This window comes from Nicotiana attenuata, chromosome 7 (genome assembly GCF_001879085.1).
Source record: "Nicotiana attenuata strain UT chromosome 7, NIATTr2, whole genome shotgun sequence".
In the NCBI taxonomy this organism is placed as follows: Eukaryota; Viridiplantae; Streptophyta; class Magnoliopsida; order Solanales; family Solanaceae; genus Nicotiana; species Nicotiana attenuata.
In genome coordinates this window covers 12,012,280-12,039,669 of record NC_031995.1, presented here as the reverse complement: position 1 = coordinate 12,039,669, position 27,390 = coordinate 12,012,280, and the positions used below count along the sequence as shown (strand labels likewise).

The 27,390-nt window shown below is 36.4% G+C and overlaps 3 protein-coding genes across 3 annotated transcripts; all 3 read right to left on the bottom strand.

The window, feature by feature from the left end:
• On the bottom strand, positions 2,015 to 5,926 carry LOC109228695 (glycine-rich RNA-binding protein 4, mitochondrial-like). The gene is made up of 4 exons (XM_019393861.1): positions 5,428 to 5,926; positions 5,246 to 5,314; positions 2,503 to 2,609; positions 2,015 to 2,419 (listed from the first exon to the last, which is right to left on the bottom strand). Exons 1-4 carry the CDS (start codon positions 5,552 to 5,554, stop codon positions 2,315 to 2,317), a joined length of 408 nt encoding a protein of 135 aa, XP_019249406.1. The 5' UTR covers positions 5,555 to 5,926; the 3' UTR covers positions 2,015 to 2,314.
• LOC109228694 (pyrophosphate--fructose 6-phosphate 1-phosphotransferase subunit beta-like) lies at positions 6,098 to 18,049 on the bottom strand. Its single transcript, XM_019393860.1, has 16 exons — positions 17,692 to 18,049; positions 16,974 to 17,135; positions 16,736 to 16,857; positions 16,268 to 16,321; positions 16,024 to 16,130; positions 15,835 to 15,940; positions 15,453 to 15,516; positions 15,212 to 15,300; positions 9,158 to 9,289; positions 8,791 to 8,961; positions 8,563 to 8,678; positions 8,320 to 8,431; positions 8,136 to 8,220; positions 7,286 to 7,330; positions 7,097 to 7,165; positions 6,098 to 6,607 (listed from the first exon to the last, which is right to left on the bottom strand). The coding sequence occupies exons 1-16, from the start codon at positions 17,852 to 17,854 to the stop codon at positions 6,531 to 6,533; spliced, it is 1,674 nt and encodes a 557-aa protein (XP_019249405.1). The 5' UTR covers positions 17,855 to 18,049; the 3' UTR covers positions 6,098 to 6,530.
• Positions 19,759 to 23,288, bottom strand: LOC109228693 (protein NRT1/ PTR FAMILY 6.4-like). The gene is made up of 5 exons (XM_019393858.1): positions 23,161 to 23,288; positions 22,949 to 23,069; positions 22,645 to 22,862; positions 21,301 to 21,839; positions 19,759 to 20,866 (listed from the first exon to the last, which is right to left on the bottom strand). Exons 1-5 carry the CDS (start codon positions 23,161 to 23,163, stop codon positions 19,975 to 19,977), a joined length of 1,773 nt encoding a protein of 590 aa, XP_019249403.1. The 5' UTR covers positions 23,164 to 23,288; the 3' UTR covers positions 19,759 to 19,974.

The window sequence follows — 27,390 nt, the reverse complement described above, 5'->3', positions numbered from 1 at the left end:
GTAAGTAATCCCCACTCATTTTTAGTTCAAATACATAAACATTAGGTAGATTTAACACTAAAAATTAGGTAAAATCAAGGGATTTGAGCTAGACCTAGGGTTTAATGAAAACTAAGGTTTTATCACAGAATTTGCCATGTAGTGAACTAGAAATCATATATTTGTGATCCTTAGGTGATAGAGAACAACTTCCTTCGAAAAATCTCGGAATCCGGGCACGTGGGCCCGGGGTCGGAATTTAGGAAACTTGTGTTAATGGTTAGAAATAGGATGAATTGAGACGGTATTTTGTAAATACGTAATTATCTTGAATATATTAACCATTTCTTTATTTTCCGATCGCCTGGAAGGGACAAAAGAAAGATCTTGTTGTTTCTTCAACAATTTCTGATCTCTAGTGAAATTGCCTAAATAGTTAGAGTTCGACTTGTAAGCCTTTATTTACTAGTTCTTACTTCGTTTGATTAGTTTGGGATTGTTCGGCTGCAAATTAAGGACTTGGGCTCGTTCTTGGACATTGGAAGTGCACTTTGGAGCGAGGTGAGTCTCCTTTCTAACCTTGTAAGAGGGAATTGTCCCCATAGGATTATAAATGAGTAATTGTTGTTAAATGCGGGGGCTACGTACGTACTAGGTGACGAGAGTCCGTGCGTAGCTACTATAATGATAATTGTTCGGGTAGTTTAGGACCCACGTCATGTCTAATTGGGGAATATTTCTTGTTTTAAATTGCCAATATGATCATTTATGATTTGCTAGAGACTTGAGGAAATGAAAAGTGAACTTATGAGTTTGTTGAGTCTTGGTAGGAATTCCCTTGTATGTAATTGAGCCTTATGTGCTTTCCTGATATTTTCTTGATGATTATGGACCGGGCCGATCGCCTCGGTGAGAATAGATGCATCTATGGTTCGTGCCGCTCGACCCTCGGCAATGCACAATTTATTTTCTGTTGGAGCGGGCCGTCGACCTCGGCATGATTGTGCATGATTTATATGCTTACATGTAGATATGACATGATCACTTGTTTAATATGAAAAAGGGAAAACTGGTAGTTTAATTATGTCAAGAACATGAATATGAGTATATGACTCTTCTCTTAAGCTTGTGTTATTGGAAATTCTTCATGCTGTATATCTCACTTTATTATTATATTATCTTGACCTCAGTAAGTATCAAGTCGACCTCTCGTCTCTACTTCTTCGAGATTAGACGGGATACTTACTGAGTACATGTGGTTTATGTACTCATACTACGCTTCTGTACTTAAATGTACAGGATTTGAGGCAGGTGGATCTGGACATCATCCTGGTGCGCATCAGTGAGCGCGCTTGGGGACTTCTACGGTGAGCTGCTTCTCTTTCATGCCGATCCGCAGCCGAAGAAGTCCTTTCTGGTACTTTTTGTTTCTGTCTATTCTGATTCAGACAGTAGGATAGTGTATTATTCTTTTGTGTATATTCTACTAATCGCCCGTAGCTTGTGACACCAGGTTCTGACACACACAGTAGTAGACATTTATTTTGGGATTGTATCGCTATTTTAGCACTTTATGATCTTTACTGGTCTTATCTTTAAATTCGAAAATCTAGTATAACTGTCTTTGGCTAAAGTAAAATGAGAACTTAATCACATTCCGCATCGGCTGGCCTGACAACGGTGTTAGACGCCATCATGACCTATTATGGAAAATGGGTCGTGACAGGACCGGTCTCTATTGCAACAAAACAGTGGCTATTTTTCATTGACTTGTCAAACGCTGGTTATTTTTGATTGACCAGTCTAAAAACTGGCTATACCGTGAAATTTTGGCTCTATTAAGCTATCCACCTAATTGTTTTTAACAATAAAAAAGAAAGCAGTGCAGCTTCAGCCTGTTTAACCTAAATAAAAATAGAAGGATTAATCCAAATGGCAGCCCACTTAATCTTTACCACACAAATAAGGAAATTATGTCAACTAATTAGTATCTAACGAATTTATAATAACATCTTAGCGCTGTCAGACGACAAGATGACCAAAAGAAGAAAAGCTACAAGTCAGTAACAATTTCCTGGTTGCATCATAAGATTTTCTCATTGTATCTTAGGGATGTATAACTAGTATAACTCAAATTAACACATGATTTTCAACCCATACTACCTCAGCACTTGCTTCATTTCCTAGTAGCTTTTGAATGCAACAAGTGCCTTTTGTTTAGTGTCCATAGAAGTACTCAAGTACATTGATCCAGTAACAAATGGTATATTCACTTAACTAAAAAAATGCAGCAGAAAACCACTCTTCAATGCCAGGACACTTCCAAAAAACAGAATTATTTATCGCCATTTCCAACGCCTGTAAGTCGAGGGACGACGACAGGTGCACCACGAACCTTTTCAAGGGCAAAGCTTACCCTCAAGGGGCGACCTAGAAATGCCTGAAAGAAAAAATAACGTCAAATGGAAGTTCCATGCCATTCTGAGGAGGCTGAAATATCACAGTATATAGTCGTCAGTTCACCTTTCCGTCCATGGCGTCTTTTGCACAGTTGGCCTCTTCATCTTTTGAGAAGTGAACAAACCCAAAGCCTCTTGATCGGCCAGTTTCTTTATCATACATTATTCTTACTAGACACATGAAAACGCAGATATTCAGGCAATTTAAGTTCAACTCAGAAATATGCGGGAATGTGCATGAATGTTAAAAGAAAAGGAAACAAGAAAAAGATCTTGACAATCAGTAATATCATGCAATTCAATGTTACTGACTTGAGTGGCTGCTATGTCAAACAATTTGATACTTAACCATTAAGAACTCTGCAATAAACCTCCTTCATCCCAGGGGAGTTTGTTCTAAAAGCTGATTCTTCCGGTTTATACTTTGAGTGAAGCAGAATCAGGGGTGATTACATACCTACTACTTTGTAAAAACATTCTCAAGATTGCACATGATTGATTGATGAGGTGGTCAATTTTTTCTATAGTAGATCAGTAAGGGCGGATAAAGTTTGTCAGGAGCGTCATTACGAAATGCGCTGTGGGGTGTGAGTTTCTACTCACCCAAGAGTGAGTTCCAATTGAGTAATCTCTAACAACTGTGCTCCAGAGGCAACACAGAAAGGTAAATCAAGAAAGGATAGTTAGTAGAAGACGAACAAAATTTCTTGTGAATGGCTGCCTCATGTTTGTTTGAAGAATGTGAAAATCATAAACCATTTGCTATTCCACTACTTCTGTAGTTGGCTGGGCTCTTGAGAGTCTTAATTTTAGTGCCACCTCATATTCATGCGTTTCCTGAAGAAGACTTTCTCGCTCTGAACCTTTCAGGTATAGTCAATGTTTTAAAAGGCGGGGGCGTGAGGTGAGGCGTTTTACCTCTGACGAGGCGAGGCGTAAGTCCTGAGACATGGGGCGTAAGTCCCACGGATCTTAAAATTTTACTGATTTCAAGAATTTTAAGATAGTATAAAATAAAAAATAATTATAAAAATTACATTAAAATCAAAAAATTACAACAATTAATCTATTTAAAATATTTATAAATTATAATTCAACTATGAATAATACGAAAAGTATGACATATATCATAATATGCAAATTAGCTGCAACGTCGTTGCAACTCAAACATCAAAAGCAATGTATTCAATACGAAATCTTATATGTATCTCCTAATCTTGAAAGAATTTCGATATTATAATTGGATATTTTTCTTAAAATGCTCCTTTTATTTAATATGCTTTCTATTTGAAAGAGAATTTATGTAAAAACATAATTCATAATTTAAATATGATTCTCTAGCATCATTTATTTTTAAGTTTCAACAAGTTAATAAAGCGACACATAATTTATCATACAATACCATGATAACTAATTATTTGTAAATAGTTACTAGCTAATACCGAGCTATTAAATTAATAAGTATTGTATCTTGTAAACATGAAAAAAAATATTTAGAAAAATAATTATAAAAAATTATGGACTATTATATAGTAAAGACATAACAAAAGTTGATAAATAAATACCTTTTAAATGAAAGATTTATTAAAAATTAACTATCATAGCAGTCTTAGTAGATAACGTGCAATAATTTTTATTTTAATTATGACATAAAATACTCTCAACTTAAAGATTTATGAAAAAGAAAAAAGTAATTTTGAATTGTCAATGATTTATTAAGCAAATTTGAGAATTTACAAGGTTAGTTACATAGAATTGCATAAAGTTCTATTAGGCGAGCCCAGTACGCTGGGCGTTGGGCGTGTCCGGGGCGTAAGACCCGATGGCCAAGGCATAAGTCTCACGGAACTAAGCCCCACACATAAGTCCAGGGGCGTTTTACGAGTGCTCCGCCCCGGGGAGTCCCAATTCTGCCTTTTAAAACAGAGGGTATAGTCTGTTCACAATCATTGCTAACTCTCATTTTTTATTAGTATCCATTATGATTTCTTAATAATTTTTTAAGGTTCATCCGGTGTTATCAAAGGCAAAAAGCGCAAAAAATGCTCTAAGGTGTGTTAGGGCTTTAAGCGCAAAGCACAAAAAAAGCATGGTTAAGGAAGAAAGGCGCAATTGAGAAAAACTACAAATATGTATGTGTAGTCCAAGAGTAATATCAATAAGCATGAATACCAAATATATGGACAAAGAAATTGAATTTTTTTTACAATAGAAGTGAAATATCAATTGTTTAGTGCAACTCTTCAGGATTACACTAATTGGCAAGGAAAAGCATGCCTTAGAACCTTGAGGACAACACTACAGCGCCCGCTAAGCGAGGCGAAGCGCTCAACCTGTTTTGAGCCTCGCTTTAGGGCTTAAAAACACCTTTGATAACACTTGGTTCATCCAATTATACCATGATCTTAATTTTTCTATAAGCTGACCGCTGGTCCACAGCTTTCTACACATTTGTGGTACCTAGCCTTCATCCCCTCAGTAATAAAGATGAAAGACAGTTGCTACTTGTCTATTAGAAGAAGCAAAAGCCATTAAGTCCTACAGGTGCAAATTACCTTACCAAAATATAGTTCCTGAACTGTGCAACCCACAGCAATTTTGGGTTGATGTTAAAATCTTTTACACGCATAATTTAACCCTCAATCTCCCTAAACCAATAAGTTTCACATGAATTTATCTTCATGTAAAGTACTTAGCATAGAATTTCACAAGGCAGTTACATTTCATAGAGAGTTAAACCATTGGGGCATTTTATCAAAAAGGTAGACTACAACATATATATACCAATCATTCGTTATTTATATTACCTTCTGTTACTTGCCCGAAAGTAGAGAATGCATCGTTGAGCGACTTCTCATCCACAGACCATGACAAACCTGTAAGTACTCACACAATATGATAAAACTGATATAATATACCCATTAAATAGCAACATGAGCTGTAACTAAGTTGAAATTACAGTTATTTGAGTAAAGAGGATTAATAATACCAGCGACGAAGAGCTTGTTATTGGGAGGTTGGGAAGAAGCTGAAGGATGAGAGCAATACAATCGCCCATTTAGAATGTTTGGGAGTCTTATCATTCTTCTGGAAAACTGTATCAAACTTTCCTTCATTTTTCTTTCCTTAATAATAAATCTCCAAAGTGACTACTATATGCTCCTAGAAAAAAGGAAAAGAAACCCCATCACATGTTAAATAATTTTTTTTGCATATATCTTCCTTCATGTTACTTGCATAACATTTCCTCCCATCACATGTTAAATAATTTTTTTTATTAATTACGACGGTTAAAATATCTAATCATTTCCTCCTTTCATGAGGCACTGTTACATTAAATATAACTTTATTAATGCTCATAAAAATTAGTACGAGAGCCTCTGTTACTATTTGACTATTTCTTGAAAATATTTTGCTAGCAAATTTTACCGAAATTTTTGGGTGCCGCTGACCCCTCTCCCTAGGGGACAAAATTTAGTCATAGGCTTGTAGCTTTTGTAAGAAGCAAGTACTAATCCTTTCCTATGCTCCAAGAAGAATGACCCAATTTCAAGTTTGAGAATTAACAAACATTGCAGGAAAAATAATGCATGTCACAATATTTTGTTGAAATGCTTATCAAATTATTGGGGAATAACGATAAAGAAAGACTGTTGGACTCCTTTGGTAGTAACAGTAACTAGTGTTATTCTTTTGAAATGAAGAGAATACTAGCAATTTAAGCTAGAAGTGTACACTTTGGCTGCCGGTTCTTCAGGGAACACAAATTTCCAATGGCAAGATTAATAAGGAATTAACCTTAAGAGAAGATCATCCTTTTTAACCTTAGCTTCAAAAATGTGCTAGCTGCTAGTATAGAGACAAAATCTACAGCAGGACTAAAACAATTTGCTCAAAAGATAATGATGAACAATGTGGTAAATTTTTTTCCCGTGAAAAATAAGAATAATTCCCCAGGAGATGACCAGCATGTGCTGATAGTAAGCAATTTGTTTGCAATTGCCATTCTGAGTCCATCTCCTATATGGGATGAATGTGTTTTAACGAAGATATCCAAGGAACAGAAAGCTCGAGCTCAGATTTGGGAATGACTTAAGCTTTGGCTCCCAACTCCAGCATTAAAGTGTGATTGATTTCATTTGATGTTGGGCCGACAAATTGAAGTGGACCTGCTCACAAATACATTAACAAGCAAAACGGAGCACAGTTAAACACAAATCAAGGAACACCTATGCTGAACTTACAAATCAATCTGAGCAAAAATTGAGTAAACGGGGGAGTCGTCGATGGGATCAATGTACTTTAGTTGTACAAGAAAGGTAGTAAAAGTATCAACAGGATAACCAGAGAAGATAGTCGTTAATATCGTTATGGTTTTTGACTTGATGTACTCAATGATGGTTCATTGCAGTGAATCTGTTACTTGTAAGGTACAGGTGTATTAGAGAGGAGGATATATTGGCTACTATACTCTGTAAAGATTGTGCCAGATAAAAAAAGGAATCACACATGGGCATAAAATTTCGTATTAACGTCATCAATAGTCTAATTATGCTTTGAATGTGGAAGAAAATGTCAATGTTGTGGCCAAAACATGCCTTTTCAAATAGGAATATTGAAAACTTAAGAAGTGGTTAAAATCAATTTAAATGACATACCAGGGCTAAAGTATCGATTCTTTAGAGCCCACTCTTCTCGCAAGGAAGCAAATTTTTTGAAAGGAGCACCTGGGGATTGACAAATGGTTATACAACTGTGAAGCTTTAACCACTCAAAAATTACAGGAACAATGATTGATCTACTAAAGTAACAGGTAACATATGGCTTGTAGTTAATGGAGCTTTTACCTTCTAATTCCACCATTGCCTTCTTAATCACAGGCTTGAACTTACCTGCAAAAATTGATCACTTCATCACAAATGCAGTACAGAATCTCAGCGACAACCTATTCCCCTTGTAAAACAAGACAGGTCTAAACAGAGGTTAATCTGAACCCACTGGTTTCCAAACCGAAACTTGTGCATGTATGTATCTGAGAATCTATTACTATATAAAGTTAAACAACCCATTGCTGCAACTGAGAAGTGGATGCAGTGGCATTTGCTCCTCATGCCAGACAGAACTTCGAACTACGTACTAAGTCTACATTCTAGATCTGCTTCTGCAGAGAGGTTCACCATTTCATCGAGCTAACTACCACTAATTTGATATCTGTGGCTCCAAAACTCCAAGGCCTTGTCTATATAAATTGGTTACTATCTCTTCATATAAGTAAGGGTTGACAATCCTTCAAACTCAGAATCTCAAGCATACAAGTTGAACTAGGTGTAGCTTGTCATATGATTTAAAACCGGGTACTTTTACTTTTACTTTATTATAGTTAAGGAAATATCTTTCTGCTCTTTATTAGTAATTCATTTTTCTTGGTTGATGGTTGCAATATAGAATAGAAAAGTAAGGCACTTGTCCTTAGGTGAGAAATGTCCATATAGATGTCTTGAAATGACTAAAATAGATGCTCCAGAATAGACTTCAAACCAGTTTGTACTAGGGTATTCAGCTAAATCTCTCCTAAGAGAAGAGCAAGAGTCTGAGCAGCACAACCAGGCGCTTAAAACTTCATCAAGCTAAGACCTTTGCTTATCAACAGGGAGAATACACCATATATAGAGAACAAGTGAAGGAGGAGGTTGATACCATGTCTCCTTTCCACATCCATTAATGATGTTAGTGCTGTTCCACCGACGGTCCAATCTTCAACTGGAGCTCCCAAATTCCCCACCTAAATATACAAGGGTCTCAGTATAAATCGCAATTAACCAAAGGTTCTGATGCTATAACATAAAGATAGTTAGAAATAAGGAGACAGGGGAACACCGACAGAGGAAATCAAGCCTGTTTTCCCTGAATGAAGAAGTGCTCCAGCCCCATAACCCAATGCATAGCAATAGTTTGAGTCAAAATTGGAAGGCAAACCACATCTGCCCTCATAACTATAAAGCAAACACAGACAAATAACAACTACTATCAGGATAAACTTAAGAAAGTGAGGTACTAAGTACTTTACAAATTATAGGTTATTAAAGCAGAACTGCATAAGTCAAATGGAAGTGGTATCAATTACCCGAAAAAATGAGACTGCCCTTTAAAATGTTTGGTATATGAACCTTCCTTCCTCTTGTTCTCCAGTTCAGCTTCCACCATTTGAATAAGCATTTTCTCGGTTTCTATTTTGGCAACCTGTAGATTTTGCAATAAGAAAATGTATCAGAAGAGAAAGAACATAGCATGACTTGACTAAATGAGCAATTATCCTATTTTGCCAAACTTTTGTCGAAAAGAAGAAGAGTACCTGGACATTTCCATGTGGATCTCTTTCAAGAAGTAACTGCTCCTGAATTGCTTGTGGTAGGAATTCGAAGAGCTCATGAGACTGGCTTCTGAGCTTCTTTTTCCAATTGCCTGCTTCATCAATAACATCATTAGCCAGTATTTCATTGAGCTCTGCTATCAACTGTTGCACCTGCAAATAAGAGACATAATCTTAACAACAACGTATTGCTTCTCTGTTCATGCTAATAGACGACTCAACTGAATCAGATGCAAAAGACGGAACAAGCTTAAAGGAGAACTGAGCAAAATGGAGGTAACCATGATCAAAGGTTATAAAAATTAGAAATTGAGTGGGAATCGTGATTTCTAAAGTTGAAAGTTAAAACCTCTGGGATGAAGTCAATCAAGCCTTCGGGTATTAGTATAACCCCATAATTATAGCCAAGTTTTGCACGTTTGCAGATTATTCCTACGATATAATCTGTCACACTTTTAAGTGTTTGCTTCTGAGCTGCGACCTGTAGTAAAATGAAACCTTTGTAAATATTGGGGATAAAATAATCTTCACAAACCATGGAAATGAAATTTTAATTGTCTGAAACATCTTGATGACATGCACTGAAGTCCCTACCTAGTAATATAAGTGATAAGGTTAAATATTTATCTTAGACATGGTATGTATAAAAATTTAGATAAACTCACTGAATTAAATTGAATTACAGAAATAATCCGATTCCCATTACTTCAAATTTCTTTCATTGGCTCTTTGAGAAAATATATTCTACTGGGACTGCAAAACGCCAAGTTCCTCCCCAGAAACAAAAGAAATGGATAAAAGAAAACAATAAAAAGACTAATAGAAGAAAAGAATGACCAAAGGCATCATGTGAATTAACGTTAGAAGCTAGGTTTATCCTGTACTAATTAAGACCAACACCTTTTGCTGATATTATGTCCATCTTATGAGAGCAGCTTTTACAAAGTCAGAGGAGAAAAGTGAAGATTCAAACTTCAGGCAAGTTAAAAATATGTGCCTCATAATTGAGGCAGTGGAATAGGTACTTACAAGTAACTGAAATATGAGTGGGACGTACAATAATCTAGGACACTGAAATAACTCTATTACCAGAAGTAATACCATAAACTTCGGATGTAGTTACAGATAGCCTCTTGAAAGAATCTACTTCATCAAAAGAACATAGTTTTCATAATAGATTCATCCAACAGAACAGTTCTTCTCAGAAAACTGCGTATTGGTAATGCAATCTAGGAAAAGATTGAATTCTCTCTTTAAGTTTTGGACACATTAAGTAGACTATGTTGCATACATGCATGAAAACTGTTGAGATATTAGGAGACTAACTATAGTTAGCTACCTTAGTTAATGATAATTGTAGTTAGTTAGCTTAGTTAATGGTAGTTAGGAAGTTAGTGACAGCTGGACACAGCTAAGTTAAAGGAGTTGGGTTAGTATACTGTATATAACAGAAAATCAGTTAGCTTGTACAGTAACACTTTTCATTCTTTGATAATCTGAGAAAGATTCCTCCATGTTTATGCTTTCTTCTTCTTCTTCTCTTCTCTCTTTTGTTGAAGGTAGTTCACCAGAAATTATCATGGTATCAGAGCTTGCGGATTGATTCGAGCTCCGTTCACTCTCCTCTGGTGTTATCTTCAATTGTTCTTATTTTGCCTAATTGCTTTCGAGTCGCCATTGTTGGTGTAACTCATCTTTGAGCAGCTAGGGTTTTATAATTCAGAAATTTCTCTGAGTTTTCAAGCTTTTTTCAATGGCGGTTGAGATCTCGGACGATACTACTGATGTCCCTGCACCACCTCCGGCTAGAGGCGGTGTCGGCGTGATTCCTGTTGTAGATCAGCATCATCCACTCTTTCTCCAGCCCTGCGACACTCCAGGTATCTCGCTAATTTCAATTAAACTTACAGGACCTGAGAATTATGCTTTATGGAACAGTTCTATGCGAGTTAGCCTACTAGGAAAAAGCAAATTAGGATTTGTTGATGGTAGATATTCTAAGGACAAATTTGATCCATCTTTGCATGAGTTGTGGGAGAAGTAATGCTATAGTGCTTTCATGGATAATGAATTCAGTCAGCAATGAATTACTGATTGGTATGGTGTATGCTACAAGTGCTCAGAAGATTTGGTCTGATCTTAGGGAAACTTTTGATAAAGTTAATGGATCTAGAATTTTGTATCTTCATAGACAAATAGCCACCTTAACTCAGGGCATCTCATCAGTTTCAGTCTATTTCTCAAAACTGAAGGAATTGTGGGCAGAATTTGATGCCTTAATGCCTTGTCCTGGTTGTGCTTGTGAAGAGTCCAAAAAGTATGTTGAGCATTTTGAATCTCAAAGACTTTTGCAGTTTCTAATGGGACTGAATGAGTCGTATGCTCAGTCTAGTAATCAGATTATGATGATGTCACCAACTCCTTCAATTAATCAGGCATATGCTATGATAGTATCTGAGGAAAGTAGGAGATCATTGACTCCCTCTACACATGTGCCTGAGATAAATGAAGGAATAGCCTTGTTTAGCAATAATGGAGGTTACAGGGCTACTAACTCATATAGTTCTGACAATGCTGCCATGTAATAACAAAGGAGGATCCTCTAGTTCAGGACCAGTCTATAGACACAAGAAGAACAACCTCTACTGTGACTATTGTCATTTCAAAGGGCACACCAGAGATACATGCTACAAACTGGTGGGATATCCAGCAGACTTCAAAGCCAAGAAGAAGACTTCTTCTGTCAACTATGCTAGAGACAACAACAATGATGTCAACTCTGCTTCTGTGAGTGAGATTATTGGTGCAAGTGCTAACATGGCCAGAAATGCAGCACCTAGTCAAGTTCAGAATCAAAACATTCAAGCAGGACTAGCAGGACTGGCAGGGATTCCACAATTCACTCAGGAACAGTACACTCAAATTCTGCAGATGCTTGGCAAAGGGAATGAGAATGGTAACTCATCTGTGACAGCAGGTATAGCAAATGCAGCTACTACTACTAGTGAAGATCTAATTAAATGGATAGTAGATTCTGGAGCATCAAACCACATGGTTAATGATAAACACATCTTGACTGAAAATAGTTCATGTGATAAATCTAAAGAGTGCAAAGTTCATCTACCTAATGGGGAGACAGTTACTATCAATCACATAGGCTCTACCTATCTTTTTCCTGGTCAAAAGATAACCAATGTGATGTATATACCTGGATTCAAATACAACCTCTTGTCCGTGTCAAAGTTAACAAAAGAACTAAAGTGTGCGGCCATGTTCTTTCCTGACTTCTTCATTTTTTAGGATCTCTTGAGTGACAAAGTGAAGGGGATTGGTAGAGAGGACAGTGGTCTATATGTGTTCAACCATAATAGCAAGCTTCATGTGGATTCTGTTGTGACACCTATTTCACAGTGTAAAGATGTCTCAAAATCTGTTGCTGTAAATACAATAATTGGCAGTAGAATAAGTGTAGACCTTTGGCATAAACGACTAGGCCATGTGCCACTTAGTACTCTGAAAAAAAATGAAGGATTTTCAATCTGTAGAACTTGATAAATCCGAAGGTCATTGTAATGTTTGTCCATTAGCTAAGCAATCAAGACTACCATTTCCTTTGAGTAATACTGTCTCTACTACTTGTTTTCACACTATTCATGGTGATGTTTGGGGTCCTTACAGAATTCCTACATATGATGGTAGGAGGTATTTTCTAACCTTATTTGATGATCACTCCAGGTATACTTGGATCTTCTTGCTTCCTTCAAAAGGTGAAGTAATTGTAGTGCTAAGAAATTTCTTACTCATGGTTCAGAATGTTTATTCATGTTCTGTAAAAGTGCTCAGAATTGACAATGGATGTGAGTTCTTTAATTCACAAATGACAGCACTGCTTCAGTCCTTTGGGATCATTCGTCAGAGTTCTTGTGTCTACACTCCTCAGCAAAATGGAGTAGCAGAAAGGAGACACAGATACATTCTAGATACTGCAAGAGCCTTGAGGTTCCAAGCATCAGTTCCTCTGAAGTTTTGGGGAGAATGTGCTCTAACTGCTGTTTATGTGATCAACAAAATACCTACACCTACTCTTCAAGACAGGTCCCCCTATGAAGTGTAACATGGTCACTTGCCCTCATTAAAGCATCTGAGGGTATTTGGTTGTTTGGGGTATGTCACAGACCTCAAAGGAGGGGATAAATTCTCACCTAGAGCTGTTCCTGCCATTTTTCTTGGTTATTCTCCGACTCAAAAGGGATATAAAATGTATGTTATTCACTCAAGGAGTTTTCAAGTTAGCAGAGAAGTAGTGTTCAAAGAAGATGTATTTCCTTTTAAGCATCTTCCTACTACTATCTCCTCTCTATTTCCAGTCCTAGACTTAACTACTGTCTCTCCCACTTCTCCTTCTATGTCATCCATATCAGATACTGCTGAATCTACTGAGTTAACCTTAGACACTGTCATGCCAGAAGCAATTGTTCAACCACCTGACATGTTGGACACACCAGCTTCTGCTGGACCTACTGAGACAGTTGATGATTCCAACCATCCATCTCATGACATTTCTATGCCCTCCAATGTACCTGAGTCAGCAAAAAATCCACCAGAACCAGTAGACCACCTGTCTGGCTAAAAGACTATGTCACTCAGAAGCAGGGAAATGCTAACTATTGTTATCCTATGTCCAACTATGTATCCTATGCTAATATATCTCAGCCTTTTAGTGCTGCTCTTACTGCCTATTCAGCTATTGCAGAACCTCAGTCTTATTCTGAAGCTGTCAATCATAAGCAATGGATAGAGGCTATGCAATCAGAGATTGCAGCCTTAGAGGATAAAGTATTGTTGATCTCCCCCCCGGGAAGATACCTATAGGCTGCAGATGGGTATTCAAGGTGAAATACACTGCCTTAGGAGCTGTGGAGAGATATAAAGTCAGGCTAGTGGCTAAGGGATATAGTCAACAGGAGGGGCTCGATTACACAGAAACTTTCTCTCCTGTGGCCAAAATGGTCACAGTGAGATTTGTCATTGCTATTGCAGCTGCCAAGTATTGGCCTATCTATCAAATGGATGTACATAATGCTTTTTGCAAGGTGACCTTCTAGAGGGAGGTTTACATGGAGATTCCTCGGGGGTTTGCAAGCCAGGGAGGGAGTTCTAAGGTTTGCAAACTTCACAAGTCATTGTATGGCCTGAAGCAAGCCCCTAGATAATGGAACAAAAAACTAACTGATGCATTAATGGATCTTGGCTTCACTCAAAGTCACTATGATTACTCTCTTTTCACCAAAGAAGAGCAGAGCGCACTGGTAGTGGTCTTGGTGTATGTAGATGATCTACTAGTGACAGGAAGCTGTTCTGATTTGATAATCAAAACAAGGAATGATCTTAAGCTCAGGTTCAAAATGAAGGATTTGGGTGAACTAAAATTCTTTCTTGGGATAGAATTTGCTAGATCCAGAAAAGGCATAGTATTGAGCCAAAGGAAATATGCTTTGGAACTTATCTCTGAAATGGGACTAGGAGGATCCAAACCAGCTGGTACTCCACTGGAATCCAATGTGAAACTCACATCTGAAGAGTGTGATTCTTTCATCAAAGGAGACTCAGATCCTGAAGCAACAAAAGATGACAACCTATTGACAGATCCATGTCAATATCAGAGGCTCATAGGAAGGTTGTTGTATCTTACTATGACTACAATTGATATTGCTTATGCTGTGCAAGTGCTCAGTCAATTTATGCACAAGCCAAAGTAGTCACACCTCGAAGCTGCTCACAGAGTTGTAAGATACATCAAGGCAGCTCCTGGTCTAGGTCTACTAATGCCCTCAGACAGTTCTGGCACACTTGTAGCCTATTGTGACTCAGACTGGGGAGGTTGTTTACAAACTAGGAGATCTGTTACAGGGTGTCTAGTGAAGTTTGGGGAAGCTACCATATCCTGGAAGTCGAAGAAACAGGACACAGTAGCTAGAAGCTCGACAGAGGCAGAATTTAGAAGCATGGCTTCCACAGTTGCTGAACTGACCTGGTTAACAGGGTTATACAAAGAGCTGGGAGTTGATGTCAACTGGCCTATCTCTCTATATTGTGACAGTAAAGCTGCGATTCAGATTGCAGCCAATCCCATTTTTCATGAGAGAACGAAGCATATTGATATTGACTGTCATTTTGTTAGGAAGTTAGTGACAGCTGGACACAGCTAAGTTAAGGAAGTTGGGTTAGTACACTGTATATAACAGAAAATCAGTTAGCTTGTACAGTAACACTTTTCATTCTCTGATAATCTGAGAAAGGTTCCTCCATGTTTATGCTTTCTTCTTCTTCTCTTCTCTCTTTTGTTGAAGGTAGCTCACCAGAAATTATCAAAAACCATGTCAACAACTTGGAAAACAATTACCTCTTCGCCAATGATGGTAATGTTCGGATGCGTCTGTAGAGCACACTCCAATGTGATGTGCGATGCAGCACGACCCATAAGCCTTACAACTAGAGAAACCATAAATAGCTTAAGAAAAGGATCACAAATATGTTATTGAGAGTTAATATTAAAATTTTATTCAGACGAAAACATGTACTATATTCTCAAAATTAGGAATATATGAAGTGTATCCCTAGTCGTCTGCAACTTATGTACTTACAGTGATAGTATTTTCCTGTTGAACGCGCGTCTATCATGACATTTCCAATCATTTCTGCATATATCTGCACCGTAATGTTAAGTTGGATAATGATAGTAGTAACCTGACCGAAGTTATCAACTTTGAGGTGATAGTAATTTATTACTAAGAAAACTAAGAATGCAACAACAGTTTGAATGAAATATAACAGTTTGCGTATAAGACAATGACACATAATATTCTTCTTTCACACACTATTTGAAAAAGGTATCCTTATCACCTCTACTCGCATACTAGAAGTAAAAAAAATAAAAGGTCAAGAGAGAAGTGCTAACTAGATGTTTTTTATAGAAATAATGTGAAGTAAAATGGAGCTAGGCATTAAGACAAGAGAAAGAATTACCTTGCAAGCAGTATCAAATCCGAAACTAGTAGGAACTTCTTTGCATTTCAAATCACCATCAATTGTCTTTGGGCATCCAATTACCCGAGTTTTCAAACCTTTACCCCTTTAGTTGTACCAAATAAGCAAAATTCCATGAGAGGCATGCCAATGATGAATACCATGAGCCAGTCAAATGAGAATACTTACCTGAAGTTCTCAGCCAGAAGACAAGCATTCGTGTTTGAATCATCTCCCCCAATCACAACTATCCCATCTAAGTCAAGTTTCTTAGCTGTTTCTGCAGCTTGTTTGAACTGGGAAAAAACACAACAATAATAATATGCAGACTAAGTTACAAATGAAACATAGTTTGCATAGAATAAATAAAGATCAGTGTTGAAGTGTGGAATTTGATGGTGCCTATTTGAATATAAAACAAAAGAAAGATAACCTGTTCATCAGTTTCTATCTTGTCTCTACCACTAGCGATCATATCAAAACCACCCTGTCAAAAAAATTTCAATTACACATGTTCTGCAGAAGTCAAATTAGGCAGAAAATCAAAAAGGAAAAAGCAATAACAACGGTAGATACTTTTCTTAATCAAGTTGCAAAAGTTCCCAAATCATAAGCTAAATAAGTTGCCATCATATTGCTACGAAAAGCTTTGGATAGAAAAAAAAATTCCCATAAAAGTCCACATCCACATTTTGTTGAAGAAAAGTGTTCTGAACATGTGCAAACAGATACATATATCTCAACTGGATGGTGGAAATTGAAACATCGACATCATTTCAATTAATGTAATTTCACTAAGAAACTGACTGCTGCCTTAGGAGAAAGTTTCTTAGTCATATTTATGAAAAGTTTCTTAGTCATATTTATGAACTTCAACCCTAATGATGAAGAAACTTCTTACTTGATTTCTGTAAGGATAAACAAAATCCGTTGTCAACTCTACATATTTACAGTTCATTATCCCTGCTGGACCTCCCCTAAATCCATAGAGTGTGCTGCCTTTCGTTTTCTCCTGCAAATAGTCTGGAAGAAAAAGAATCTACTAATTGCTGAGGTACATCCGCACATTATATTATGTGCTAATACAGAACAGCAAAAAATAAATACCATAAAGTAAAAATTATTGGAAAAGCACTAACCAAAAATTCCAGAGATGACATTGTGGCCACCAGGTGCTTGTCCTCCAGACAAAACAACCCCAATTTTAAGATTATGATTCAATGCAGCTCCTGATGTGTGACCTGGTAGTAACGACACGGAAGGCTGCCCAAACAGATTTGGGAAAAGCTTCCCAATTTCACCTGCAATATTGATGTCAAACTAAATGTGAAGCTAAGCATAAAAAGCTTTGTTAAGATTAATGAGTTTTAAATAGAATAGTGGAAATATTTTGTTATCAGATCAAAAGGATATAGTGTCATATTAAACAGAATAGAGGGAGTATTTATAATCTCCCTTTTACATCTTTCTATTTCAAACAAATTCAGATCATCCAAGATTCCAACTATTTAAAATCAAGTTTATATCATATACTCAGGTCTTTGTATGAAAATTGTGAACTAATCCAAGTCCAAAAATCATCTATTTACAGTTATATATAATTATGAAACTTTATTGGTAAAGTGCAGCATTTTCCTCGCAATATATCTCGTGTTCCATGATCCTAGTGTCACGCGATGTCAGTCGTAATGCTAGTGTTATACATCGAGCTTTTGCCAGTTAGCTTCTATTTCATAGCACATTCAACGGTATACATTTGAACAAACATCAATTCAATAAAATTCAACACAATGTATATGCGCAGCAGTAATTTCATTGGACATAATGCAAGTTAGCGATAAAGGAGAATATATTAACCTGGATTTCCAGCGGCAGAACTAGGGGGACCATCAACGACAGAGAAGGGATTTTTGAGGACAGAAGGGAGAGGAAGCGATACAGTGAGACGGTTGCTTTGGACTTCGCTGTACGCCGAAGTCGATCGTCCTGGCTCTGCTGCTGCTTTTGCTGTTGCTGCCATTTTTCCTCTTGTGTGCTTAATTAATCCTGTGCAAATGTGTGTGTGTGTGTGTTATGTGCGTGACGAGAAGGAGAAGATGCGAGATGTGAGAAATTTGAAGGTTTTTTAAGCGAATTCGTAGAAAGTGGAGAGTTCGTTATGGAGGTTATGATTTGAATGCCCTTTTTGAACTTATCTTAAGCGGGAGGAAATTGAGGAATACAAATAGGATCATTTAAGATTGCTATTTAAATTTTATCCCTGTTTAAAGAATTTGTATAAACCTGACGGGTCGTAATTTTCACATAAATAGCACGTGCTAGCCAGTTTTTGGACTGATCATTCAAAAATAGCCAGCGTTTGCCAAGTCATTGAAAAATAGCCACTATTTTGCTGCAACAGAGACCGATCCGGCATAATATACTGGAGTTCGGTCCACCTGTGTATGAACTTCCAGCATATTATGCTGGATCAGTATACAGCAAAGTATACTGGAACTTTGCTCCAGTATACTTTGCTGGAACTTCAGTATATTATACTGGAGTTTGGAGTTCCAGTATACTTTGCTGGAACTCCAGTATATTATACTGCAGTATTTTCCGGATTTTGAACAGTGTTTTCGTTCAGATTTATCTTTACATGAAAAATGGCTAAATTTCGATGACTTTTGAAACTGTGGCTATTTTTCAATGACCACTTGTAAATCTGGCTATTTTTTAATTTCTCCCTATAATTTGCCCGTTCATCTTTTTCAATTTATTTTCTTTTAATTTATTTAAAAAAGAATGATAATTTTCTATTTTTAAAAAAATTTAACTTTAAATTACTAATTCAAAGAACCTATAAATTTGTTACTAGTAGTACCTTATACATTAACCCACGCAATAATCTCTTTAAGTTTTATAATTATTTCATTGTTTTGTTTTAATTTATGTGCTACTATTTTATTTTAAAAAAATAATTTAATTTTACATTTTTTATTCTATTTTATGATCACACAAGTTTAATAATGACACTTTATATAATGGAAAGTTCTAAAATTCCTTCTTGTGAATCGACAGAGTTGACATAAAAAAGGGAGGGACTAATTATTTTTTTTTTCTTTTTTCATGAATAGAAGCTACTATTGTTGAAGTGCGGCAGGAGCTTAAGCTGAATCTTCATTCTTCAATGGTGTTTTAACAGAGAGCAAAGAGAGGTAAAGCTACTATCGCCTGCTCTGCTTCTGTTTCATTTGTTCTTCGTCTGAAACATAAGGTTTGTTGGATTATATATAGCTGTATCTGTAAATGGACATTACTTTACTAATTGAGGGCTACATTGTTTTATTTTCCCGTTTCTCATAAAATGTGTACGGAATTGAACTCTTCTATAGCAATAACTGGGGCAGGGATGAGAAATTTTCTAAATCAGCTTGCTGATTTTACATTTGGAGATAGAGATGGTTAAAACCTCAGTTCAGAGTTGAGAAGGCCATATAAGTAAGTAAATTTAAGAAGATATATTGTTCCTAAAATTGACATCAGACATTGTAGAATGGAGAGTAATATTTTGTTGTAGTAAATTCCAAAGACATCTTCCCTTTCTATTTTAACAGATCTCATCATAGTTTTCGTTGATAAAAGTTATGAGAAACTTTATGTCCTAGTATGTAAGTTTATTCAGTAATTTCAAGCATATTCTTTTTCTGGCTCGAATGGTCTTCCGGAATTCAGCAATGCACCTTCCTTGGCTGAGCAATCCAGGTATACGTAGTTATGGCGTTACTTAAAGCAAGTGATATGTTACTTAAATCATATTTCTGCACTCTGATGTCCTTATTAGGGATAAGGTCTGCGTACACACTATCCTCCCCAGACCCCACTTGTGAGATTTCACTGGGTTTGATGTTGTTATCGTTATTGTTGTCCTTAAAGCATCCAATATATCAGGAAAAACAGATGTTTTAACTGAAACGGAAGCTTAATACATTTGGCAAATTAGTATTGATGTCTATGAGAAATCAATATGGTCCTATAATACAAACTCTGGAAATGAATGATGTGTTGAAAGCTTATACGACATGGTACACCATCTTAATGAAATACTTAGCTGTATTTGACTATAAAAGAACTTGTATGGAAAATATCTTAACAGAGTATTTAAGCTTCCTCCTTCTCCTCTGCTCCGAGTTTCTTTTCCTTGTTGCTGAGGGTCAAATCCTTCCAATCCTTGAGCTCTTCTTTGGAATCCTCAAGACTGCTAAGATGCTGTACCTTGTATTGGTGTCTCATTGAAAATACAATAAAAACCAAGAAATTAATTAATCCAAGCACTGCCAACAGCCAGTAGAAGAGGTCCAGCTTTCCTTTGTTTAAATTGCTTTTAAGCCAGCTTCTTTTTGTTACTTTTGTTACAAGGGACACTAGCAAGCTACTCACAAAATATCCCATCGAGAGTGTGCTGAGAAATAGGCCTGTGCTCATAGATTTCATCCCTTCTGGTGCCTCCCTAATGAAAAATTCAAGCTGACCTACATAGGCAAAAGCTTCCCCGGCACCTACAATGAAGAATTGAGGGACTAACCAAAAAGCTCTTATTTTGAAGTTGTCGTGGATGGCACGGTCCCTCCTTAGTCGTTCTACCAAAGCTGAAGCTACCATACCAGCAACGGAGAGTAATAGTCCAATTCCAACTCTCTGAAGACTTGTGAGTCCTTGGACGTTGTGAGTGATTCTTCTGGCAATACGTACAGTGACCCTTTCATTTGCGGAAGTAAAGAGAAGTATGCTAATAAAGAGAAAGAAGGAAAAGGAGCCTGCAGGGATGGCAAAGTTGCCGACATTCCGGTTCATGAAAGTAGCTTGTTCAATGGTGAAGGTATTCATCTGAGAGTATACTGTCCAAAAAAGTATGCATGTAGACCATATGGGAATCAGTTTAAGCACCATTTTCACTTCTTCAACTTCTGTAACTGTTGAAACTATCCAACGGTTTTTGCTATTTTCATTTTCCGTGGCACTGTCATCAATAATGGCTGCCTTGTCAAGACACCTGTTTGATAACAAGTACTAGTACTGGTTAGCTTCTATTTACATCAAATATTTGTTTTTTACTACTTATTTTACATGATGATTCTTAATTTGCCATAAAACAACTACATTCAGGTATTTAATTCTGGCCTTACATGTTAAAATTTCACTGACTACATACTGATGCAATTGCCTGTGAATATATGTAGGTTAAAGATTCCATACTTATGATGCCTATTGTCTATTTTGTGCATTCTGTTGGGTATGATCAGATCTGCCTAGCAAGTAGCGATCCTCCCATTGGTTTTCGATAAGATAATCAGTTAAGTAATGCCCTCCATAATTATCAGTGTTTTACATGGATAATAGATAGGAGTAATAGTCTTATTTAGGCGATTGAAATTAGTTCGATAAGCATCTCTAGGCTGTTACTTTTACTTTTAATATCATGCTTACCTGAGCATATGTGTATGTGGTACTTTTGCATTGTGATATTCATTCAAGAATGCAGGATCAGAAGGGTACGAAAGCTTTCTCTTCCTCCAAGCCAAGAACAAAACTCTCCATATGATAGTCAAAGGACTTCCTTGAGGCTTCTTGAATCTATAAAATGTCGTTCCACCAATCAATACAGCCACGCCCAGGACCATCGTGCCTGCTGATATCCCGTATCCCCATCCTCTTCCTACATTGTCTTGTAAATACACCAATACAGTCACTGCAAACAAAGAACCCAGGCTTATGCAGAAATAGAACCTGTTGAAGAAGTATATCATGGATTTGTTTTCCTTAGGATCTGATGGGTCAAATTGGTCCGACCCAAACCCAGAAACGTTTGACTTGATTCCACCGCCACCAAGAGCTAGGGTGTATAGTGCTGCATAGAGTAGAGCAAGTTGTTGGCTGCTGGCTGCAATGCAGTGACCCTTTCTTGAGTCACATTCAGGGGGCTTCATGCTTCGACTTGACGTCGCCAGTGTCAAAAGTGTTACCCCCTGGTTAGATATGAGATACATATTAAGGATGTTCAAGTGATATAACAATATTTATTGCTTCATTTACGGATTGTAACACGTAGAAAATTTTAAAAATTTATTAGCATGTAAATAACAACAACATACCCAGTATAATCCCACGGGGTGGGTCTGGGGAGGGTAGTGAGTACGCAGACCTTACCCCTACCTGGAGAGGTAGAGAGGCTGTTTCCGATAGACCCTCGGCTCAAGAAAAAGGTGGAAAGGAAGAATAGGGGAGAAGAAGAGGAGGAAAGAGGGGGGGGGGGGGGGGGGGAAGAAAGGCGATAAGCAAAGAGGAGAAAAAGTAGCATCAAATAGTAACCATCAGGGAGCAACAATATCCAGTAAAAGAAGCGAAAGAGTAGCATCAAATAGTAACAATCAGAGAGCAACAATCCTAGTAGCAATTTACAAAAACAAAGGACGTGGTTGCAAAGTACCAGATAATAACAAACTAGAAGGAAGTAACTTTCAACCCACAATACGAATATAAATAGCATGTAAATGATATAGGCGATAATATGTAGAAAGTTAATACTTCTTAGAGAAACAAGTAAGCTTTACATGTAATTATTTCAGTGAAAGCAAATCTTTTTACAAGTTGGAAAACTAGACACAAAGGCTAGAATTGCGCACTGGTCTTGTTTCATTTCAGATCATTTTCTTTTGTTGAATCTAAGCTACATGTTTTCTATTAGTGAGAAGACCCTTTTTTCCATTTCAGATTTTCCTTGTTGATATAGGAGACAACTTTTCTATCTCTAATTTGGCTCAAGAATCTTACCAAAGCAGCAATTGAAGCAAAGATTGCAACAGTCAAATAGCGGCCAAGTTTAGCATCTGCAAGGAAACCACCTAGAAGACCAAGAAGATTAAGTGTGCCCATGAAGTTGGTGACAATGTTGGCAGATTTGGAGGCTGGAAGATGCAAGTCTCCAACCAAGTATGTAACTAAATTCATCGATATCCCCATGACACATATCCTTTCTGATAACTCCGTTCCTAAAACAAAAATTTCAGTTATAAGACTGCAAAAACATTTGTTAGACTCAAGATATTAGACAAAGTTCTATGGTAGGGAAGGGCACCTAGAATGAGTCCAGCAGCTAGCCATCCCCCTGTTCGAGACTTATCAACCGGATTTCCTCGAAAATCAACTAGAGTTCCATCTTCTGCACCATCTTTGGCAGCATGGTTATCAACCAAAACCTATGCATGATTAAAAGAAAGCTTAGATGAGATATGTAAGCATAAACCTAATAATATTCTAGAATAGAAGAGAATAGCTGAGTCTAATTACCATTGCTGTAAGAGGGCCTTAACAGAAAAGGAGGGGAAATGGGAATAGAAAGTGAGGTTTATGAATGAGGGGGGAGGATATTATATTTGGATTCTTGATAATATATTTTAAAGAAAAGATAAAGATGAATGATGAGGCCAAAAGATTAGCAAGGTAGGCTGTTGCAGCAGCACTCTATTGCCTCAATATGTTTTAAAGCAGGAGGGTACTGACTGATAATTGCAGGTTTGTTTGTACTTGGAAGCATCATTTTGTGGTTGAAATAGCTTACAACCTACTGAGCCGTTAGATTGGGAATTGACATATGTTTGAATGAACGTGCTTCTTATCTACACAGAATGGGACCAGCTGTTTCAGCCTTCAAGGTTATTCCCTCTTCTTTTTACAAATTACATTTGCTTACTTTGATCTTTGACAGTGAACTTAATATAGGCTGGATTCAGCTAAAGGTTGAGGTGAATATCATGTTAAATCTCAGTCATTAAAAAAAAACTCCTTTTGAGCTGGATAACATATTCTTTCTCAATCCAATAGTCAAATCACCTTTATCTATATATAAATAATGCTGTCATTTCTCCCATGTTATTGGAAGAACTGTGTACTAAGAATTTAAAAAAAAAAAAAAAAAAAGGCAGCCCAGTGCACTAAGCTCTCGCTATGCGCGGACACCTTGATTCTTAGAACTGTGTACTAAGAATCAAGCATATAACTGTTGCAGAAATTTCCTCTCGTGAACTCTTTCACTCTTTGAAAAGTGTGCCAAAATTATTCAGAAATCTAACTTTGGCACAATCAACTTTGCATCATATCAGGAAAAACTTAATTTAGACGTTAAACGAATCGAATAATGAAAGTGTTGATTTTGTTTTGGTACAATGGATACAGTTATTCATTTTTTAATTTTTTTGGTCTACCATCATGTGTACTATTAATTAGTCACTTATTTGGCCATCTATTGCATATTTCTCTCCTCAATTATCCTACCCTGGCCCCCCATTCACCGTCCTTATCCCAGGTCTCTCGTCTCTCTCCTCATTGATACAGTATGTATGTATATATTGTGTCAAGAAGTTTAAATACGCTAAGAATACTTAAATTTGATATGTTTAAGCTAATGTCTGAAGTTGGCTATTTGTCTAATTTTGTTTATCAACAGTCTAGGTGCAACAGCTGTTTGATGCGTTGATAAATTTGAGAGGATTTACGAAACAGTAATCTGAATTTATGGGAAAGTTAGGTAATTTGTTGAAAATGCTGAATACTAACATTAGTAGAAGTAAATTGAATTCTTGGAATGTGAAGCTAGCTGCTATATTAGAAAAAGAGGAGGTATTTATATTGGTTTTGTTCACTCCATATTTATTGTGAACCAGAAATGAGTTAAGAACATTAACTACTACTAATATTATCTTCATTATAAATTAGAAAAAGGACAAGTACTAACTAGTGTGCATTCGAATCGGTTTATCGATAAATCGAATCGATTATTTTTTATTGAAATCGAAATCGAAAAAATCGAAACCTTATTGAAACGATAACGATAAGCATATGTACAAATCGATAATCGATAAGTAATTATCGATAAGGGTCAAATCGAATCGATAAATCGAATTCACACCCCTAGACTGTAGACACTTGTTAAATGAGTAATTACCTATTTGTGTAGACTAATATAATATACAGAATGTATATATATTCCGCTACTATTTTGAAAGCGGCTATACAATATTATTTTCCCTAATCTATACCCTTTCCTTTACCCTAAGTCCCTTACCCTATTATTTCCTCTACCACATTTAAGGAATGATCATATTTAAAGATCAACGGAATGAAGTTAAATTTAATGGAAAACAGAATTAGCCGTGATGATGTGTTTTGTTTTGTTTTGTTTTTTTTATATCGTTGGAGTGTTGTGGCATACATTTGATCCCTTACTTTAGTTTTGTTGCATGTGCTTGTTGACACAATTTTTATATTATAAATGGTGTTCGTCTTATTTTAGCTTCTTTTTATCCATATTAGTTAGGCGCGTTTATAGCGATATACTTTTCGTGGAATCCCGCAAATTTTCTTATTGGTGTAATCGATAACCGAATCGATAAGCTCCCAAAATCGATAAATGGAAATCGAAAAAATCGAAACCTTATTGAAACGATAACGATAAGCATATGTACAAATCGATAATCGATAAGTAATTATCGATAAGGGTCAAAATCGAATCGATAAATCGAATGCACACCCCTAGTACTAACAATACTGAGGTTTACGTAAAGTTTTTGCCAGTATAGTGCTAGCTAGCTTTATTCGTCAAGCATTGACAACTTATGTTTTTTTTTGTTGTTGAGTTTAACCGTCTGGTATTCGAAATCTATTGGTTCGATTTTTAGATTCACATTGAGTAGGCTCAGTTAGAAGGTAAAGTGTTCCCGGTGGTGGAGTCACCTTATCCCGAGGGTATCAATTGACACCCCTTCGTCCGAGAAATGCATTGTGTAGTTAGATTAAAAGAAATTAAATGTATATATTACTATATGTTGACTCCCTTTGATCTTTTTGTATGTTTACTAATTTATATTTTGATACCTCTTATTGAAAATTATGGCTCCGTCACTGAATGTTCCCAATCATAACATTCTCTATTTTCTAGGTTCGAGCCCGAGATCTCTGATTAATGTCAGAGAAATCTCAACTATCACACTTCACCTATTCGCTGATTACTAATAATAATAGCTGAAACACACATAAGGAAGTACTAGTAAATGTTGCCACTGCTCCTTACAGCTAATGGCCTTCAGCTAGCTACTTAAATAGCCTCAGCAAATTGACAAGCTGGACATTGTCCTATGGTAGTTACTAGTCAGATACCTAGGGTCGTTTGGTTATACTATGATTTTATCCCAATCAAATATGGAATAAACTCATCTCAAAATTAATTCCGGAATTATTTATCCTTTATTCCTCGTACCAAACGAAATTGATATGTGAAAATCCCTTCTGAATACTGAGCATTTTCCTACCTAATTGGTTCGCTTTCATCTTGTTGCTTCCTTATAAATGAAGTCATATCTTTATTGCTGGGCCTCTTTTATACTCATTTCAAGAGGGAAAATGATATTGTATAGTCAATGTAAAAATAATATCCGAAAAAATATATAAAATTTATATATTCTGTATATAACATACATTCTGTATGTTATATACAAAAATTATACAAATTTTATATATTTTTTCGGCTACCAGATGCAAATAGTTTCTGGCGCGGGCTAAAAGTGATAATACTCCATTTGACTCATTTCTTGTATCTAATGGGCATCTAAGTTCTGCATTAAGTGAATGCTCTTATATTTTTGCATCAACAGTTATGTTTCCAGATCCTCATTTCTTTTTACGTGCATATAATTTCTTGCACAATAAGCGTAATCGAGGTACGATTCTTGTCGAATTTTGTATTTGAGTCGACAAATTAACGTCATTCTTATTTCTTAGACGTCCAATTGGAAACTGTTGGAGCTATTCAGGATCAACCACATAAGAGAACCCTTGTCTAGTTAGTCTGTCCAAATTGACAATTGTGTCAATGGGACCATGTTTTTGTTGTAATCCTTATTTACAAATCTCACACGGTACAAATAGTGATTCTCAATCGAAACGACCATTGATAGGGTTTCTCCCAAAATTACTGTATGTTTATTTTGATGTGGCATGCTATGTGGAGCCAAATAGTTCTTTTTCTTCCTTTAGCTCTAATATATAATAGTTTCATATGACATATTTTCGCTTAAAAAGGACCAAAGTTGCACATCCCAACTAGATCAAAATTTAGTACAAATTTTATGAGGATCAAAACAAAAGTTCATATATAAGTAAGGTGTCAGCTGCAGAGGTGGAGCTAGAAGCTGACGTTCGGTATCAGCCGAAACAAGTAGCTTTAGTCCAACTCTGTATTTATATAAGTTTACTAAATATATACAAAATTTAATTTTAGAATCCAATCACTAAAATCTAATATCAATATTCTAGAATTTAGAATCCATAAAGTTCAAATTCTATTATCGCCTTCGATAACTTTTTCGTCTTTGATATTTGCACCAACCAATAGCATTTAACCCTACGACGAGAACTAGTGTCACATTCAACCATTATATATTTATGGTTAAGTGATAATTTTTTATGTATAATATATGTCATGCGTCCAATTTGATGCAAAGCATAAGTCCTAGTAAGATCTTT

What these genes read in the sequence shown, in the direction of transcription:
- LOC109228695 (XM_019393861.1), bottom strand. Translation starts at nt 5,554, where the DNA reads ATGAAGGAAAGTTTGATACAGTTTTCCAGAAGAATGATAAGACTCCCA. An exon ending in TAACAAGCTCTTCGTCGCTG is followed by an intron (nt 5,315 to 5,427) that starts GTATTATTAATC and finishes GAGTACTTACAG; the next exon opens with GTTTGTCATGGTCTGTGGAT. An exon ending in AAGACGCCATGGACGGAAAG is followed by an intron (nt 2,420 to 2,502) that starts GTGAACTGACGA and finishes TTTTTCTTTCAG; the next exon opens with GCATTTCTAGGTCGCCCCTT.
- LOC109228694 (XM_019393860.1), bottom strand. Translation starts at nt 17,854, where the DNA reads ATGGCAGCAACAGCAAAAGCAGCAGCAGAGCCAGGACGATCGACTTCG. An exon ending in TGATTGACTTCATCCCAGAG is followed by an intron (nt 8,962 to 9,157) that starts GTTTTAACTTTC and finishes TCTTATTTGCAG; the next exon opens with GTGCAACAGTTGATAGCAGA. An exon ending in GGATGTGGAAAGGAGACATG is followed by an intron (nt 7,331 to 8,135) that starts GTATCAACCTCC and finishes CAATTTTTGCAG; the next exon opens with GTAAGTTCAAGCCTGTGATT.
- LOC109228693 (XM_019393858.1), bottom strand. An exon ending in AGCTGCTGGACTCATTCTAG is followed by an intron (nt 22,863 to 22,948) that starts GTGCCCTTCCCT and finishes TTTTTGTTTTAG; the next exon opens with GAACGGAGTTATCAGAAAGG. An exon ending in TTGCTTCAATTGCTGCTTTG is followed by an intron (nt 21,840 to 22,644) that starts GTAAGATTCTTG and finishes ATATCTAACCAG; the next exon opens with GGGGTAACACTTTTGACACT.